General features: G+C 39.5%; 1 protein-coding gene across 1 annotated transcript; it reads right to left on the minus strand.

The window, feature by feature from the left end:
* Positions 1-409: 409 nt before the first annotated feature.
* Positions 410-17048, minus strand: LOC133985310 (multiple PDZ domain protein-like). Its single transcript, XM_062424904.1, has 16 exons — positions 16973-17048; positions 14439-14504; positions 13276-13354; positions 12297-12403; positions 11052-11135; positions 8561-8754; positions 8052-8199; positions 6969-7055; positions 6493-6549; positions 6362-6461; positions 6222-6259; positions 5228-5350; positions 5000-5104; positions 3080-3183; positions 2780-2903; positions 410-2570 (listed from the first exon to the last, which is right to left on the minus strand). The coding sequence occupies exons 1-16, from the start codon at positions 17045-17047 to the stop codon at positions 2424-2426; spliced, it is 1638 nt and encodes a 545-aa protein (XP_062280888.1). The 5' UTR covers position 17048; the 3' UTR covers positions 410-2423.
* Positions 17049-17331: the final 283 nt, after the last annotated feature.

Here is a 17331-nt window from a genome sequence, read left to right on the forward strand (position 1 = left end):
CATGGAGACACATGAATATTTAACATTATATATATATATATAACGCTTCTTTATGTGTCGTATGGATTCGTTACTGGAAGGAAAATGGGATTAAATCGGCTTTAATGTTTCTGTGTGTGTGTGAGGAATTAAATGTGCAACAGTGAACTAAAAACATCTAATTTTCCACAAATTATGGCACTTTTTTCTAAGCATTTAAAGACCTTGTTTGGCTAAATAAGACACTTTAACTAAATTTGACAGAAATATGATGATAAATGTCAGGTATTGGTTTTGTATATGCTGTCAATAATGTTATATTTTAATTACAGCTCCCTGTTTTAACTCACAAGCTGTTTGACTGTGTGTTACAGTGATGCTGTAGTACACTTCTCTGTCACTAGAGGGCAGCAAAAACAAGATTATCAGCAGCTTTTTAATCAGTTTAATCTTCAATTTAACACTCCAGCAGGTGTTTTCACTTATTCAGCTCGATCAGACTTTTTCTTTTCCAGGTCTGTTTGCTGATTGTGCTTGATTGACACCTGTTTTACCTGTAAATGCTGATTAACGTACATATTATTGTTGTGAAAACACCTGTGTGTGTGTGAGCAGGACATTCACACCTGCTTTCAACATCATCGTGGGGGTGAAAGTGGTTTCTTTTACCCCACTAACATGAAATAAAGTGGAAAAAAACAGAAAATTAAGCACCTTTAAATTATCTTTAACTTCTGCACGGCTAATAATCTGAGTTTCACACACTTGGGATTAATTGTGTCGTAATAAGTGAACGAAATCTTCTGAAAATTAAACAAAAATATAAATAAAACTATACAACAGTGGTACGACTTAGATTAATTCTCCCCACTAACTCGTTATGTTCTTAAGGGACAGTTATCATCCTCTTAATTGATCTGATGTTATTATTAGTAATTAAATAATCATATAGGTATGATCGCTGCTGATGTGAATTTGAAGAATATAACTCTTTTATAGATTTATTGTAATTTTTCTTCTTTTTATTCACTTATAATTTATTTATATTTTTGTTTCATTCTTGTTCAATTATTATTTAAACATAAATTTAATCCCATACACTTAAATCAGATCCTTTTTTTTTTTTTTTTTTTTTACATTTCTGAATATTAAAAATAAATTAAACCAAATTACTGGATTTTTTTATATGAAAAACTGAAAACAATTAACCCTAACAGATTGTGTAAATTCTTCATTATCAAACAAATCACAACAGTCAGAGTGAAGTATCCCTATTATAACAAAAAAAGCATATTACACTATATGGCCAGAAGTATGTGGACAGTCCGGTGGTGTATTTATATGGCAGCAGCAAGACATCATGGATGTCGGAGCAGTTTCTGCTAAATAAAAGCTAACCGGCCTTTTTACCACACAGAAGATGCTAAACTAACATGTGCAGCTGCAAAGTGACATCTATTCAGCAACACTTCCCTTTTTCTTCCTCCGAAATACATCAACAGGATGTTTCTCTCCATCATAAGTCCGTAGTGTCTCTTCATTTGTTTAAGACGATATTCTGACATGTCCACAATTTTAGTGTTTCACAATTTTTTCCAAGTGAGTCTTAAAGCAGCAGCCAGGCTTCCATATGAACAGTAAAGATGTTTTCCTCTCTGTAAACATTCCTCCTGTTCATACTGACTATTAAAAGATCTCCTTCTAATGTGCTTTCAATGGAAGTGATGTTGCAAGTCATTAACATCAGGGATCAGTTAAAGACATCTAGAGCCAGATGTGTCTGTCTCAGAGTAAATTAGTGTTTCATTTAGTGTGACTTTAAATGTCTCCAGTGAAGATTCAGGTCATTGTGCAGCAGATACCAAGCAGACGGAGCAGCTCACTTAAACTTCCTTTTTAACCAGTTAAATCCAGACTTTAGGGACAGATCGGTCCTGGGAGTGAAGATTATAACTCCACATACTAATATAAAGGTTGTAGATGTGAAGGTATGATGGAAGCACACCAAGAATGACTTTATAAATAAATCCACTGTAAGAGCATTATGAAGGGATCTTCTAATGGTCAGTATGAACAGGAGGAATCATTACACACACATATACACACTTACTGTTACTTTAGGAAACTGACTGCTGGTTTAAGACACACTTGAAAAACAGTGAACTCGTCCTTTAAAGTTGCAAATCTCTGACAGGTCTTCAGGTGGAGACACTCGTCTGGTCTCTGCTGTCTGACATCAGAGGTTTTATAAACCTGTCTGTCCGAACAGGAAGTGTGTTTGTCTTTGATGCTGTTTCTTTTTTTTTCTTTTTTTTTTTTTGCATGTTGGGAAGATCAGAGTTCATGATCCATCAAAGAGTCAAAGTGTGTGTGTGTGATTTATCTGGAGATTTGTATGTGTGTGTTAGTGCATGCAGGTGTGTGTGTGTGTGTGTGTGTGTGTGTTAGGACAGGACGTCCAGTGTGACAGTCCCTCTCTGTTTCTTCAGGATGGCAACGGCCTGCTCGTGTGTCGCTCCCTGCAGAGTCTCGCCGTTCACCGTCAGGATCTGATCTCCTCGCTTCAAACGCCCGTCCACCGCTGCCGCACCCTGAAACACACACACACACACACACACACACACACACACACACACACACACACACACACACACACACACACACACACACACACACACGGCCTGTTTACATCTGCCTTACAGTGTTTTACCTTCACAGTTTAATGTTTTTATGTTAAAGTACTTCCTGAAACACACTAATTTATATTTCAGCGCGTACATACAGTCGAACATGTTCTGACCTTGCTGAAGACGGTCTTAACGTAGATCGGCAGGTCTCCGTGTGGGCTGCCGAAACCTCCGACGATGCTGAAGCCGAGTCCCTCCGAACCTTTTTCCAGACTGATGCTGCGAGGTCGCGGACCCCTGAGAGAGTCAACAAGCAGTAAGAGCTTAATGTAGTTAAAGTACTGCAGTAAAACAGGAGAGGGAAGAAGAAAAAACTTCTGTTCTGATACACAACTTACAGTTTGTGTGTGTGTGTGTGTCTGTGTGTGTGTGTGTGTGTGTGTGTGTGTGTGTGTGTGTGTGTGTGTACTCACTCTGGCTCAGCTGTGTGTGTGTCAGTGTTGGCTGTCAGACTGGAGCTGCTGGACAAACTCTCCACCTGACTGGCAATGGCGCTGATGTTGGTGTCCGCAACCACCTGAGATACAACACACACAAACACACACACACACACACACACACACACACACACACACACACACACACAAATACCATTACATACATTTTTACATCAGGTACAAAGCAAGTACACAACAGATTATTGCAGTGAACATATTCAAAAATATAATATATATTAGTATTAATAAATATAAATATCGGACTGTGGAACTGCTCAAACTGCAGACAGATTGTCTACAGAATGTCTAAGTTGCTAAAAATCCAACGACTATGTGACAGTCAGGTGATTAATGAAGCATCATGACCTCAAACTGCACAACAAATGACAAAATCCGACAGAAATGAGTCCACAGTGATTTATTCTGGGTTAAAAGCCAGCTATGGTTCCATCCATAATTATTTGTGTTTCCACCTTAGTTATTTATGCACAAAATTGAAAATGTGAATAAAAACAGGTGGATGGAAACAGCTTAAAAGTCAAATATAAACTCACTCCTTCCTATTTATTTTAGTGTGACACTATGTGTTGGATGAATGAGGGAAGAAAAAGAAGAGGAAGAAAAAGGTTGGAGGGAGCTTCATGAATCTGCTGCAGGCTGATAAAGAAGCTTCATTAACATAAAGGCCTGTTCTGCCTGCTGCTATCACACTCCCAGCATGCAACAGCACAGCTCAGTCAGCTGGACCACGCTGATAAAACACATACACACACACATGCACACACACACACACACACACACACACACACACACACACACACACACACACACACACACACACACACACACACACACACACACACACACACACACACAGGTGTGACCACACTGATCAATAAGAGCAGTAGAGAAAACATTAATTAAAATAATCTGCGTTCTGTATTAAAACGCTTCACGCTCTCAGTCCGTGTTTGTCTTGTAGTTTCTCTCCACATCCTTTATTTCTTCTTCTGGTGTCGAACATGTCTGAACGAATGTGTGGAGGATGTGTTCTTTTATAACTTGCAGCACGTTACAAGAGTAGCACTCCAATTTCGTTGTATGGTTTTTAACAATACAATGACAAAAAATGGGAATGAAAATGGGTGAAAAATGGGACTTTTGTGTTGTAATGTCTGTGCGTGTGAGTGTGTGTTATTATGTCAGTGTGTGTGTGTGAGAGAGAGTGTGTGTTATTATGCCAGTGTGTGTGTGTGTGTGTGTGTGTATGTGTGTGAGAGAGAGAGTGTGTTATTATGTCAGTGTGTGTGTGAAAGAGAGCGTGTGTTATTATGTCAGTGTGTGTGTGTGTGTGTGTGTGAGAGTGTGTGTGTTATTATGTCAGTGTGTGTGTGTGTGTGTGTTATTATGTTTGTGTGTTAGTGTGTGTGTTTGTGTACTTTGATGCTTCTCTTTGGGCATTATCTAGCAACAATCACATCTCCATTTCTGCCTTCGACATATAAGAAATTATGTAAACGACACACGCATAAGTGTCGGCAACAAACTGGATGTACAGATTTGCATTCCAACATTTTAATAGGGGTTTAAGACAAGTTTTAAAAGTAAATCAATCTGGAGGTGTGGATTTAGAAAGCTGTGAGGTTAGCAGACTTCTGTAGCTCCAGGCTGCATTAGCCGATACTAACATCACATGCAGGTGCATTGTGGGTAATGTAGGCAGCAGGTTTTGACAAAGAAGCATGTGTGGAATAAAAAATGAAAGATGACATTTCTGATTCTGCTGCTTCAATTTTTGTACTTTTTATCTTTTCTCTGTGTGTGTGTGTGTGTGTGTTTGTGTGTGAGTGTGTGTGTGTGTATGTGTGTGTGTGTGTGTGTGTGTGTGTGTATTACCTGCAGGCTGATATTTCCGTAGCTGTTCTTCAGCATGTTGACGACCTCGCTGTGTGACAGACCGTCTACTGACTGACTGTTGATACTGACGATCCTGTCTCCCACCTACACACACACACACACACACACACACACACACACACACACACACACAGAGCGTCAGTGAGACCCACAGACACACACCCATAAACACACACACAAAGACACACAATCCAACACTCTCTCTACCTTGAGTCGGTGCGTCTTGGCGGCGACACCGTTGGCCTGGATCATGGCGATGAAGATGGGAATGTCTCCCAGCGGGCTTCCTTTCCCCCCCGCTATACTCACTCCCAGAGAGTCGCTCACACCCTGAGAGGCAAAGAGAACGAGGGACACATGAGGAGGGAAATTATTTATCAGTAAAAGTTAAAGAAAAGACACAGGTTAGCGTTAATTTCCTCTGCTGTCTCCCAAATCCACTAATCAATCAATCAATCAATCAATGTCAGACATTATTCATACAGTAGCTTTCATTCAGGTTAAAGTAGTTCAAAGTTCACGGTTGATTGACAAGCTGATAATAAAACAGAACGACTGACAACATGAAGAAAAAAACCAACGAGAGAACAAAACACAGAATAAATTAAAAGACAAAAATTGAGACCAATGCACACGAGAGAAAATAAAGATGATAAAAATGTTTAGAAAATTTAAAAATAAAAAATAAAAAATAAAAAAATAAAAAAATAAAAAAATAAAAAAATAAAAAATTAAAAATTAAAAATTAAAAATTAAAAATTAAAAATTAAAAATTTGATCAAAAGTTAAAAAATGAATGATAATAATAAGATAGCATACAATAAAGTAGTACATCACAACAAATAGAATAAAATAGAATAAAAAGACTAAAAACAGTTATCAGTAGCCACTAATCACTAATAACTTTAATATCTCTCCTAATATCAGTTGCAAGAAAATGGTTTGTTTTGTTTTTGTGAAGTTTAATTCATGATTTTTTGTTTTGTTTACAAACTGCAAAACGTATCACATGGTAATTAATATATAATACATGCTTCACTTTAATGTTTCCTTCTACAGGAGTCTGAAGCCTCTTTCGCTCTGTTTTAACTTTGCTGATGCTGACAACACAAAGTACAGAAGTCAGAGGTCAGAGAACCTGCAGACATCAACCAGAGTGTGTGTGTGTGTGTGTGTGTGTGTGTGTGTGTGTGTACTTTACCCTGGTGATCTCCACTGTACGGATGTCAGCGTCTGTTCCTGCAAACCCAAACAAAAATAACATGAAACCAGTCATGAAAATCCTTCATCCTGTTTACAAAGACAAACCAACAACAAGCGATTTTTAACACAACTTTGTACCTGCGCTGTCAGCAGGGCAGGAAGTGATGTCACTGGAGGGCTTCGTGGTGTTGTTGTTGAGGGGCGGAGGGGGGGGGCGCCGTGGAGGTAGAGGTGGGGGGGTCAGAGGTCAGCGGGTCAGCTGAGGTCGGGGTCTGTGTGAGGAGCGGAGCCACGACGCCTGAGCTGTTCCCACTGATGTGACTCATCTGACACACATAAAAACTTCCAGTTTATATTCAAATCATCATTAAAACATATGTTAGAATCTAAAAGGTAATAAAGCTCATGTTACCCAGCTGCACGATAAACAAACTGTCTGAATGGTTTTATGTTTTATTGTTGATGAACGTCAGAGATAATGATATTCTTATGAAGTGTGAGTTACATTGGATCATATCAACATGTGATTCATGTCTGTGTGTTCAGATCTGACTGACCTTTGACCCCGAAGATTAAACTTTCAGCTCTCTGGTGCTTTATCCTGCTGAATGTCTATTACAGACCAGATCCTGTCATTTCTCCATGTTAACATTAGATAAGCTATTTAATTCCTCTCCTCTCCCCTCTGTGATGATCATCCTTTATTCTTATTCACACTTTATCTCACAGAGAGAGAAACGCTCACCTGGCTTCCCTGGGAGTTACGCCTGCATGAGATCCAGGAAGCAGCTTTGAGTCGGCCGAACTCCAACTGGACCGGACCGCGAACACACTGCAGGGTTAGGGTTAGACACACACACACACACACACACACACACACACACACACACACACACACACACACACACACACACACACACACACACACACACACACACACACACACACACACACAGAGCGGATGTCAAACTTTATCTTCCATGCCTTCAAACCTCCCTGTCACCATATCCTTCACATCTCCAGCTTCTATATTAATATTCTGAGTCTCTACTGGAATATCTTTGCATGATTTCCAGTTATCTATCTTCTACTGGTCCTTTATGCAGCCGCTCAGTTCAGCCTGTTTTAGCTCCCGTCTCTTTATCACATCTGAAATATGAGAGTGGACGAACACCTTAGCAACCAAGGCTGCAGAGTGGACGGTCATTTATGGGATTTAAACTTCGTGTCGTCCTCCCGGGTCAAATTGACCCCGTCTGTTTTAACTGTTCCTTCTTTCCTCCCTCCTTATCTCTTTCTTTCCTTCCTCTCTCTTTCTTCCCTTCCTTCTGTCCTTCCTTCCTCCCTCCTTCTGTCTTTCCTCCTTCCTTCCTTCCTTCCTTCCTCTCTCCTTTCCTTCCTTCTTCCTCCCTCCCTTCTCCCTCTTTCTTTCTTTCTTTCTTTCTTTCTTTCTTTCTTTCTTTCTTTCTTTCTTTCTCCCTTCTTTCCTTGACTCGAGGACAACTGGAGAGTTAAACTTTTAAAACCTGAACAAACGTTGCCAGAATTCAACATAGAAATCATTTTAAATGTCTTCATCTCATCAGACCTGAGCTACTGAAGCAGCTGTTTTATTATACCTGAAGAAGAAACATTGTAGAGCAGCTTCAGACAAACAGAACTCAGCTGCACATGTATTTATTTTATTATTATTATTATTATTAAAAACAATAAAGGAGCACAGAGCTTTGAAATCAGAGATCCGGGCCGGCTGCCTGAGGTTATTGTTATTGTTTGTCTGTGTGTGTGTGTGTGTGTGTGTGTGTGTGTGTGTGTGTGTGTGTGAGACCTTCAGTATGGCAGCGACCGCTTCCTGTGATGCGTGTTTCGTGTCGTCTCCGTTAACGGACAGAATCTGATCTCCCTGCATCAGACGACCGTCCAGCTCAGCGGCTCCTCCTCTGACAACCTCAGAGATAAACACACCACTGCCACTCCTACACACACACACACACACACACACACACACACACACACACACACACACACACACACACACACACACATACACACCATTATATATACATACAGTGGTAGAAAGTAACTAAGTACATTTACTGCAGTACTGTTGTTCTTCTTTCCTCTCCCATTAATCATCTCACCACCCCTCACATTTATCTGCTGACCCTTTGGAGGGGCCCCACCCCTAGGTTGGGAACCACTGGACTAAACTAGCTAACTGTATATAAAGTAGTGTAAACTATGGAGTACTTGTAGATTGCAGTATTTGGTACTTTTACTGCAGTAAAGTGTGTACTACTGTATAACAGGTGATGTCAGCTGTCTGTTAAGGCGGACCTCTTCCCGACGATGCTGAGTCCGAGGCCTCTGCCGCTCTTCTTCTGCAGTTCCACCTTAAACAGGTCCAGGTTCTCCTCGTCTCTGTACTGAGCTTCGTCTCTCAGAACCGTCAGACGGACCTTCGCTGGCGTATGTCGCAGCGCGGCGATGGCTTCTTCATGGGAAGCACCGCGGAGGTCCACGCCGTTCACCTGCACACACAAGCACCATCATCATCATCAGCAGCATCATCAGCATCATCATCATCCTCATCATCATCATCCTCATCAGCAGCAGCAGCAGCAGCATTACTGTGTTTGTCCAGCAGGGGGAGACACACATACAGTTATAATTGATCATAATAACTTTAAAGCTGCAGTCGGTAACTTTGAGGAGAGAGAGGACTTAGCATCAAATTTGAAGAAGTACAACTTTCAGATCCCTCCCCCTCCCTCTCCGCTGCACTCCTGCTCTGCCTCCAAAGCCCCTCCCCCAGAGGAGGCTGACCGTGTGCGACGGCACGCGACCGTGTATGCTGTTGTTGGTAACGGAGGTATCGGTAGTTTTGTCCACGCTGATTGTTGTTGCTGCGCCATTACTTTCTCTACGCTCCTGAAGCCGCTCTCCCGAGCTGAGGAGGAAGGGGGAGGGGCTGTGTGTGCGTGAGCAGTGATTGACAGCTGTCAGACACTCCATCAGACACCATGCTGGCTCTGATTGGTTCTTGTTGTCCGGTCGCGGTGGATTCTGGCAATTGGCCAATTTGCAGTAGGAGCAATAGATCGGGCTAAATGAGCCTGTTTTTTTTTTTTTTTTTTTTACAGATTACTAGTTTCATGTAATTCTCTTTACATAGTGACAGTCTTACAAATATGACAAAAAGTTACTTTTATAAGACTTACCAACTGCAGCTTTAATCTTTCTAATTTCTCTCATTCTTTGCTCCAACAGACCAAAACATCTGATGTATTTACTTTTATGTGGTTTAAAATCATTTTACTTGATTATATTTAATAACTACGTATTTCTACATATACGTTTGTATCATCTAACTTTTTATATGTCGAATTATTTCACTTACTTTTCTTTTTTACATTTATTTGGCTTGTTTTAATTTGTGTTGTTTTACTCATAGATGTCATTGAATTGAATGAAGGTTCATTTTCTGTAATGTAAATAAATTGACTTGTGACTATGCTAATAAAATAAATAACAGATAATGATACATTAGAAAGAAAAACATTTAATAATCCCTACTTTAAAATAAATAAAATCAAATAATAAGTCTCCTCATAATAAATGTTTTGAGTCCCTTGTGATATTTTTCTTCTTCTATTTCCCAGCATGCATCAGCTCATTGCATTTTACTCTGAAGTGAACATTAAACATGCTGACACAGTGCTGCTGCTGAATAAGAATCATTATGTCTGTTATTCTTAGATCAAGAGGCTCCAGCAGGAAGCAGGAAACTGTAATCTGATCTGATCTCCGGACAGCTGCAGGGAAACAGATGGATTTATTATACATGTAGAGAGTATTACTCTGCAGGTAAGAAGAGAGGATGATCACCTGATTATTAAAGAGTTTGATCCCAGAGGAGCTTCACTGAGGAGCACAATGACTTTTAATCTGACATATTGGACCAGAGGCAAGAATGTTTTTATACTCTTATCTTAACCCTCCTGTTGTCCTCGAGTCAAGGAAGGAAGGGAGGAAGAGGGAAGGAAAGGAGGGAGGAAGGAAGGATGGAAGGGAGGAAGAAGGAAGGAAAGGAGGAAGGAAGGAAAGGAGGGAGGGAGGGAGGGAGGGAGGAAGAAGGAAGGAAAGGAGGGAGGAAAGGAAAGGAAAGAAGGAAGGAAGAAGGGAGGAAGGAAGGAAGGAAGGAAGAAGGAATGAAAGGAGGGAGGAACAGAAAGAAGGAAGGGAGGAAGGAAAGGAGGGACGAAGGAAGGGAGGAAAGGAAAGGAGGAACGAAAGGATGGAAGGAAGGAAGGACGGACGAAAGAAGGAAGTAAGGGAAGGTAGGAGGGAGGGAGGGAGGAAAGAAAGACAGAGGAAAGAAGGAAGGGAGGAAGGAAGGAAAGCAGGAAGGAAGGAAGGGAGGAAGGAGGGAAGGAAGGAAAGAAGGGGGAGGAAGGAAGGGAAGAAAGAAGGAACAGTCAAAACAGACGGGGTCAATTTGACCCGGGAGGACGACAGGAAGGTTAAACTTCTCTTACTTGCTTCGTGAGGTGGAAACATCATTAATGAGCAGTAATACTTCCTCTGCAGTATTACTGCTGAGGGAGTGCCTCGGAGCTTAGCACCCGTGGCACTAATAATTGACGCCCCTCTTTATTTCAATGACTTTTCCAACATATAACTGCTTGTACAGGATCTGCAGTGATGGAGGCTCATTTACTTCTTTAATAATAGATTCATTTATTGTTATCAGAGTTGTTTACCCTGCAGTATTAGCCACTGTAGTAGTAACAGCAGTAATATAACCATCAGCACTGAGTGAGATTACCTCCAGTATCTGATCTCCTGCCCACAGGCGTCCGTCTCTGGCTGCAGCTCCTTCTTCATAAACCTCATGGATCACTATGGCGTCCTGGAGGAGACAAGAAGAGGTGAAATTTCCCTCCAAAATAAAGCTCAGAAACAAGAGAAAAGTCAACACACTGCATTTCTTGTGTTTTCTTGCAATAAACAAATTCTTCAATTCTACAAGTCGATGCATAAGTCTGATTTTTAACCCTCAGAGACACGAAAACTGTCAGAAATCAATGAAACAACCTGCTGAGGCAATGTTTTTTAAACCCTACTGTTGTCCTCGAGTCAAGGAAGGAAGGGAGGAAGAAGGAAGGAAGGGAGGGAGGGAGGGAGGAAGGAAGAAGGAAGGAATTGAGGGAGGAAGGAAGGGAGGAAGGAAGAAGGAAAGTAGGGAGGAAGGAAAGAAGGAAGGAATGAAGGTAGGAGGGAAGGAAGGTAGGAAGGAAGGAAGGAAAGGTAGGAAGGTAGGAGGGAGGAAGGAAGGAAGGAAAGAAAGAAGGAGGGAGGGAGGAAGGAAGGAAGAAAGGGGGATGGAGGAAATAAAGAAGGAAGGTAGGAAAGAAAGAGAGAAGGAGGGAGGGAGGAAGGACAGACGGAAGGAAGGGAGGAAAGAAGGAACAGTCAAAACAGACGGGGTCAATCTGACCCGGGAGGACGACAGGAAGGTTAATTGAATTTCAAGTAAGTAAAAAGAGCGACCGATGGAAAACATGATGGAAATATGACGTTTTTCTGTTAGATGATGTATTGATGTGAGGAAGGTTACAGTTACAGAGCTTCATCATTTATTCACTCAGTCTGCTCACATCTGATTTTTACACCTCAGACGAGCATAAAATCCTTCAGTGAGTTTATCTGAGCTCCTCCGGCTGCTCGCTGAGTTTCTGCTGATTCATGAAGCATCGATCAGCACAAACTGTGACACTGAGACAGAAAGCTGCTGAGGAAGACGTGATGAAGTCATAACTACCAGCTGAGAAACGATTGTGTGTTTTCCTGAAGATAATAAATACACAGTTATAATAATCAATATGTAAGATTTATAGACTATTAACGGCAGATTTATTCATCATAATAAGACGATTCTGTTTGAGATGTTTGCCTTTGGTGTTTATTATGATTTAAAACACTCAATCAATCAATCAATCAATCAGTCGATCAATCAATCAATCAATCAATCGATCAATCACTCAGTCATATCTGATAATGTGTGTAATACCAGCTGTGTGTCTCGTCCTCCCACTATACTGAGTCCAAGTCCTGATCGGCCTTTACTGATCTCCAGCAGCGTCTCCTGACCGGGAACGACGGCGCAGCACGACGGGTCTGCAGAGGAGAGTCAGGTTATTAGTATTATTATTATTATTATTATTATTATTATAAAACAACAAGTTACAAAGTGCTGCACAAAGACAAAAAATCAAGGGAAATAACAAAAAAATATGATATAAAATTAGAGTTATGATATGATATAATATGATATGATATAATAAAAAAAAAATAATAAAAAAAAAATAAAAAAAATAAAAAATAAAAAAATACAAAAATAAAAAAATAAAAAATAATAAAATAAAACAAAATAAAATACAACAAAATAAAATAAAATAAAATAAAATAAATTACAATAGAATAGAACAGAAAAAATAAAATAAAATAAAATAAAATAAAATAAAATAAAATAAAATAAAATAAAATAAAATAAAACAACAACAACAACAACAAGATAAGGAGAGCTACACCTGAAACAAAGGCTCAGTGATCAATAAAAATGAACATTATACACAATCATACAATGGGGGAATAAATATTGTAAAAAACTTAAATAAATACTTAAATAAATAAAGTATTACAGTTAAGACTAAAGACTCATCAGGCTGATGGCCCACAGGTCTTTAAGATCCTGTATCTGCTACCAGAGGACAGTTTGTTTTGGGGGGGGGGGGGGATAGTCTTTAATATTTTTAATAATTTAATGATGTCATAAAGAAGATAATCAAACACATAAAAACTAAAAAATGTAAACATCTTTGGTTCTTTGGTGATGAAAGTTTTTTACTATTTAAATGTAGAATGGTAAAGGACTGTAACTGGATGAAATATGAATGTTGTTTTAACATCAGTGTGTGTGTGTGTGTGTGTGTGTGTGTGTGTGTGTGTGGTGTGTGTGTGTGTGTGTGTGTGTGTGTGTGTGTTTGTACCTCTGTTGGCGGGCGGCAGGTCGGGGCTGATCAGAGGAGGAGACGCTGCGGTGTGTTGACTGCTGTAAGACCTGCAGGACTACACACACATACACACACACACACACACACACACACACACACACACACACACACACACACACACACACACGCATACACACACACACACACATACATACACACACACACACACACACACACACACGCATACACACACACACACACACAGATCAGTAATCAATCAGCTGCAGCAGAAGTGAAGGACACAAACAGATCGTTAAACGTGTCGTCTGGATTTAAGATGTTCCTTTAATAGAGGGGGGGGGGGGGGGGGGGCATCATTATCGTCCCTTTCTCCCTCCCTTCCATTCCTTCCCTTCCTTTCCTTCCTTCTCCCTCCTTCCTCCCTTCCTTCCTTCTTCCTCCCTTCCTTCCTTCCTTGACCTGAGGACAACAGGCGGGTTTAAACACAGACAGATTTAAAGGATGTGAGAGAGAGGAAGCAGCGGAGGATCCTTCACAGATAGATGCAAACACTTTAAATCCTTTCATGTTTTCTATGTCAGGAGAAAAAGTCTCACAGGAACTTAAATGTGTTTTTAATAAGTAACTAAAACTGAAATCTCAGACCTCCGACTGTTAACCAGCACAGAGGAGAATCTGTAAAGTGTCGTTAGATGTTTGAGCCTCAGAGGAGAACGAGAGAGTTTATCTGCTTTACTATAAACCAGCAGAGTCAAAGGAAGGAAGGAAGGAAGGAAGGAAGGAAGGAAGGAAGGAAGGAAGGAAGGAAGGAAGGAAAAAAGGAAAATTAGACAGGAAGGAAAGATGAAAGGAAGTCATAAGAAGGAAGGAAGGAATGAAGGAAGGAAGGAAAATAAGACAGGAAGGAAAGATGAAAGGAAAGATGAAAGGAAGGAAGGAAGGAAGGAAGGAAGGAAGGAAGGAAGGAAGGAAAAAAGGAAAATAAGACAGGAAGGAAAGATGAAAGGAAGGAAGGAAGGAAGGAAGGAAGGAAGGAAAATAAGACAGGAAAGATTTGGGCCGGATTGGACTCCTCGGCGAGCCAGTTCTGGCCCACGGGCCTCATGTTTGACACCAGCAGACCACTTTATTAATTCACTTTATCTTTATAACGATGTAAAGTGATTTATTGTGTTTACCTGCTGATCCAACGGCACGCAGACAGCCTGAAGCTCCTTTACTGGAGACTCTGCAGCTGCAAGCCTCTGTAACACACGAATAACACACAATAACACACAATAACACACACAATAACACACACACGCACACACACACACACACAATAACACACAATAACACACACACACACACACAAACACACACAATAACACACCATAACACACACACACACAGACACACACACACACACACAGACAGAGACACACACACAGACAGAGACAGACACACGCAATAACACACAATAACACACACACACACACACAATAACACACCATAACACACAATAACACACACACACAACACACAATAACACACAACACACACACACAACACACACACACTGGGTCAAGGTGATGGTGTTCTGGGTTTCTGGGATATTTTATGCACCAGCTGACAAAACAAAGTCTGTAATAAACTTTCATACTTTCAACTTTTTTTTTTTTTTTTTTTAATTTAAAAATTTTTATTCAATGCAAGGTACAGTACACATATGAAACATCCATTACACTTGTTAAAGGAAGTAAATGTAAAGAACAAAGTCTAACAGTGGCGTACTGAGTATTTTCAAAACCACCCAGAACAATTTATACTGTATTATTAACTCTGTTGTGCTTTTTTTTTCTTTTTCTTTCTTTACCCCCCACAAACAATAAAATATTTAGTTAAGATATGTCACAATACCAGCAATGAAAAATATATATATTTTTTTAAGTTAACTTCAATAGAACAGAAGAAACATAAGAACTCGGGATGTATATTAGAAAACACAGGTTGATTAGAGAATATCAACACATATGGGAGGTTGAACTAGCAGCAGTAGTAGGCCTATATTCTTTTTGTGTGTTCAGATAAGGAAAAGACCCCAATGTTTTGTTGTTTAATAAGGATCATTCTGTCGTGTCCCTTCAGTTAGTCGTCTTTTTTCAACAAAGGAGATCCACTTTGACCATATTTTATTAAATCTGTCCATCTGTAGATTAAGTGAGTGTGTGACTTTTTCCATTCGATATATGTCGTCAACCGTGTCCATCCATTCACTCACTGTAGGAGGTTCGGGTGAAGCCAGTGTCTAGTGATATTTTTCCTTAGCTACAGTTACCATAATTATAAAAAGATATCTATTAGTGTTTCCAATAATAAAATCTGATTTGCCTAAGATAAGGTTTCAAATTGGTTGGGTATCTGTATATGAAATATCTCCTCCATTGTTTTATGAACATCTGACCAAAAATTCTGCAACCCTGGGCATTTTCCAAAATATATGCCAATGATTTGCATCCCGACCTCCACATCCTCTCCAGCATATGGGGTCTTCCTGTGTAATGAATTTTCATCTTTGGTAGTAAAAAATCTTATCAACACTTCCACGCAAATTCCCTCCATGTATGTGCACTTGTGCATCTCCACAGAATCTTTGCAGTAGTTAAGCCATTCTTCTTTTGGTTATGTCAAGTTGTCCTTCTTTTTCCCATTTATTTTTGATATATTCTGTGGTGTATGGTTTTTTTGTTAGGAGGGCCTTTGTACAACCTTGAGATGGCGCCTTTAATTGACTCATTTGAGTATGACCTCAAGAATTCTTTTACTATTGCATCCTCTAGGTCTACGGGAAGTGATTTGTTGCATTATCAAAATAATTACGAAGTTGCAAGAATCTGTAAAAGTCCTGCTGTTCTAAGGAGAATTCTCTTCTTAGCGTTTGGAAGTCTTTTAGTATTCCTTTATTTGTAAGTGAGTAAAATTGTTGAGATCCCTTTGCTTGTCCAGGTTTTGAATCTGAGGTCTAATTGGTTTGGTTTGAAGTCAGGATCATATGCAATCCATCTGATGAACCATAATTTATCCAGTAATTTATATTCTGTTTTGATTGTGTTCCAGATTTTAAGTTGGAACTTCAGCCATGGGTTTTTAGTTTACTTATTGTTTGTTTTATTTCCTTATTGCCTAACACTGCTTGAATTGGGGAATCCCTAATTAGGTCTTTTCTATATCTTTCCATCTAGCGTTATATTCCTGATTACATAATTTAATAATGGCTTGATCTGAGTTGAGTAAAAGTAATTTCTTAAATGTGGGACTGCCATTCCACCCTCTTTTTTGGGGAGTTGCAACGTTTTAAATCTTACTCTTGGTTTTTTTCCTTGCCAGATGAATCTTGAAAGAATTTTGTCCCACTCATTAAATTGTTGGGATTTAATTTCGACGGGGAGAGCCTGAAACAGATATAAAATCCTAGGAAGGATGTTCATTTTAATTGATTCTATTCTTTGTGTTAAACTCATAAATGGATTTGAGTTCCATCTTGCAATATCTGCTTTTATTTGTTTATAAGTGGGTCATAGCATACTTTCAACTTTTATAAACAAACGTTTATCAGCTGCACATTTTATTTCCAATTTTGTAAACTGGGTTAAATAATATTATATAATAAAAAAAGGGATTTCAAAAAGTGGTCAAATTAAAGTTAATGTGTGAATGTGAGTGAGCTCTGTACCTTCATGCTGCTGTCTCCTTCTCTCAGACTCTTCAATGTGCTGCTTCTGTTGTTCTGCTGAGATTCATCAGTCATCTCATCCTGTTACACACATCAGGAACAAGTAGTATGCAGTATTACAGTAAAAGTACTGCAGTATTATAGGTGATGTAGTATGCAGCATTACAGTTAAAGTACTGCAGTATTATGAGTGATGCTAGTATGCAGTATTACAGTAAAAGTACTGCAGTATTATGAGTGATGTAGTATGCAGTATTACAGTTAAAGTACTGCAGTATTATGAGTGATGTAGTATGCAGTATTACAGTAAAGTACTGCAGTATTATAGTGATGTAGTATGCAGTATTACAGTAAAGTAC

Source organism: Scomber scombrus, chromosome 8, assembly GCF_963691925.1.
Source record: "Scomber scombrus chromosome 8, fScoSco1.1, whole genome shotgun sequence".
Lineage (NCBI taxonomy): Eukaryota > Metazoa > Chordata > Actinopteri > Scombriformes > Scombridae > Scomber > Scomber scombrus.

What these genes read in the sequence shown, in the direction of transcription:
- LOC133985310 (XM_062424904.1), bottom strand. Translation starts at nt 17,047, where the DNA reads ATGACTGATGAATCTCAGCAGAACAACAGAAGCAGCACATTGAAGAGT. An exon ending in AAGGAGACAGCAGCATGAAG is followed by an intron (nt 14,505 to 16,972) that starts GTACAGAGCTCA and finishes CGTGTGTTACAG; the next exon opens with AGGCTTGCAGCTGCAGAGTC. An exon ending in CTGCCCTGCTGACAGCGCAG is followed by an intron (nt 6,260 to 6,361) that starts GTACAAAGTTGT and finishes TTGGGTTTGCAG; the next exon opens with GAACAGACGCTGACATCCGT.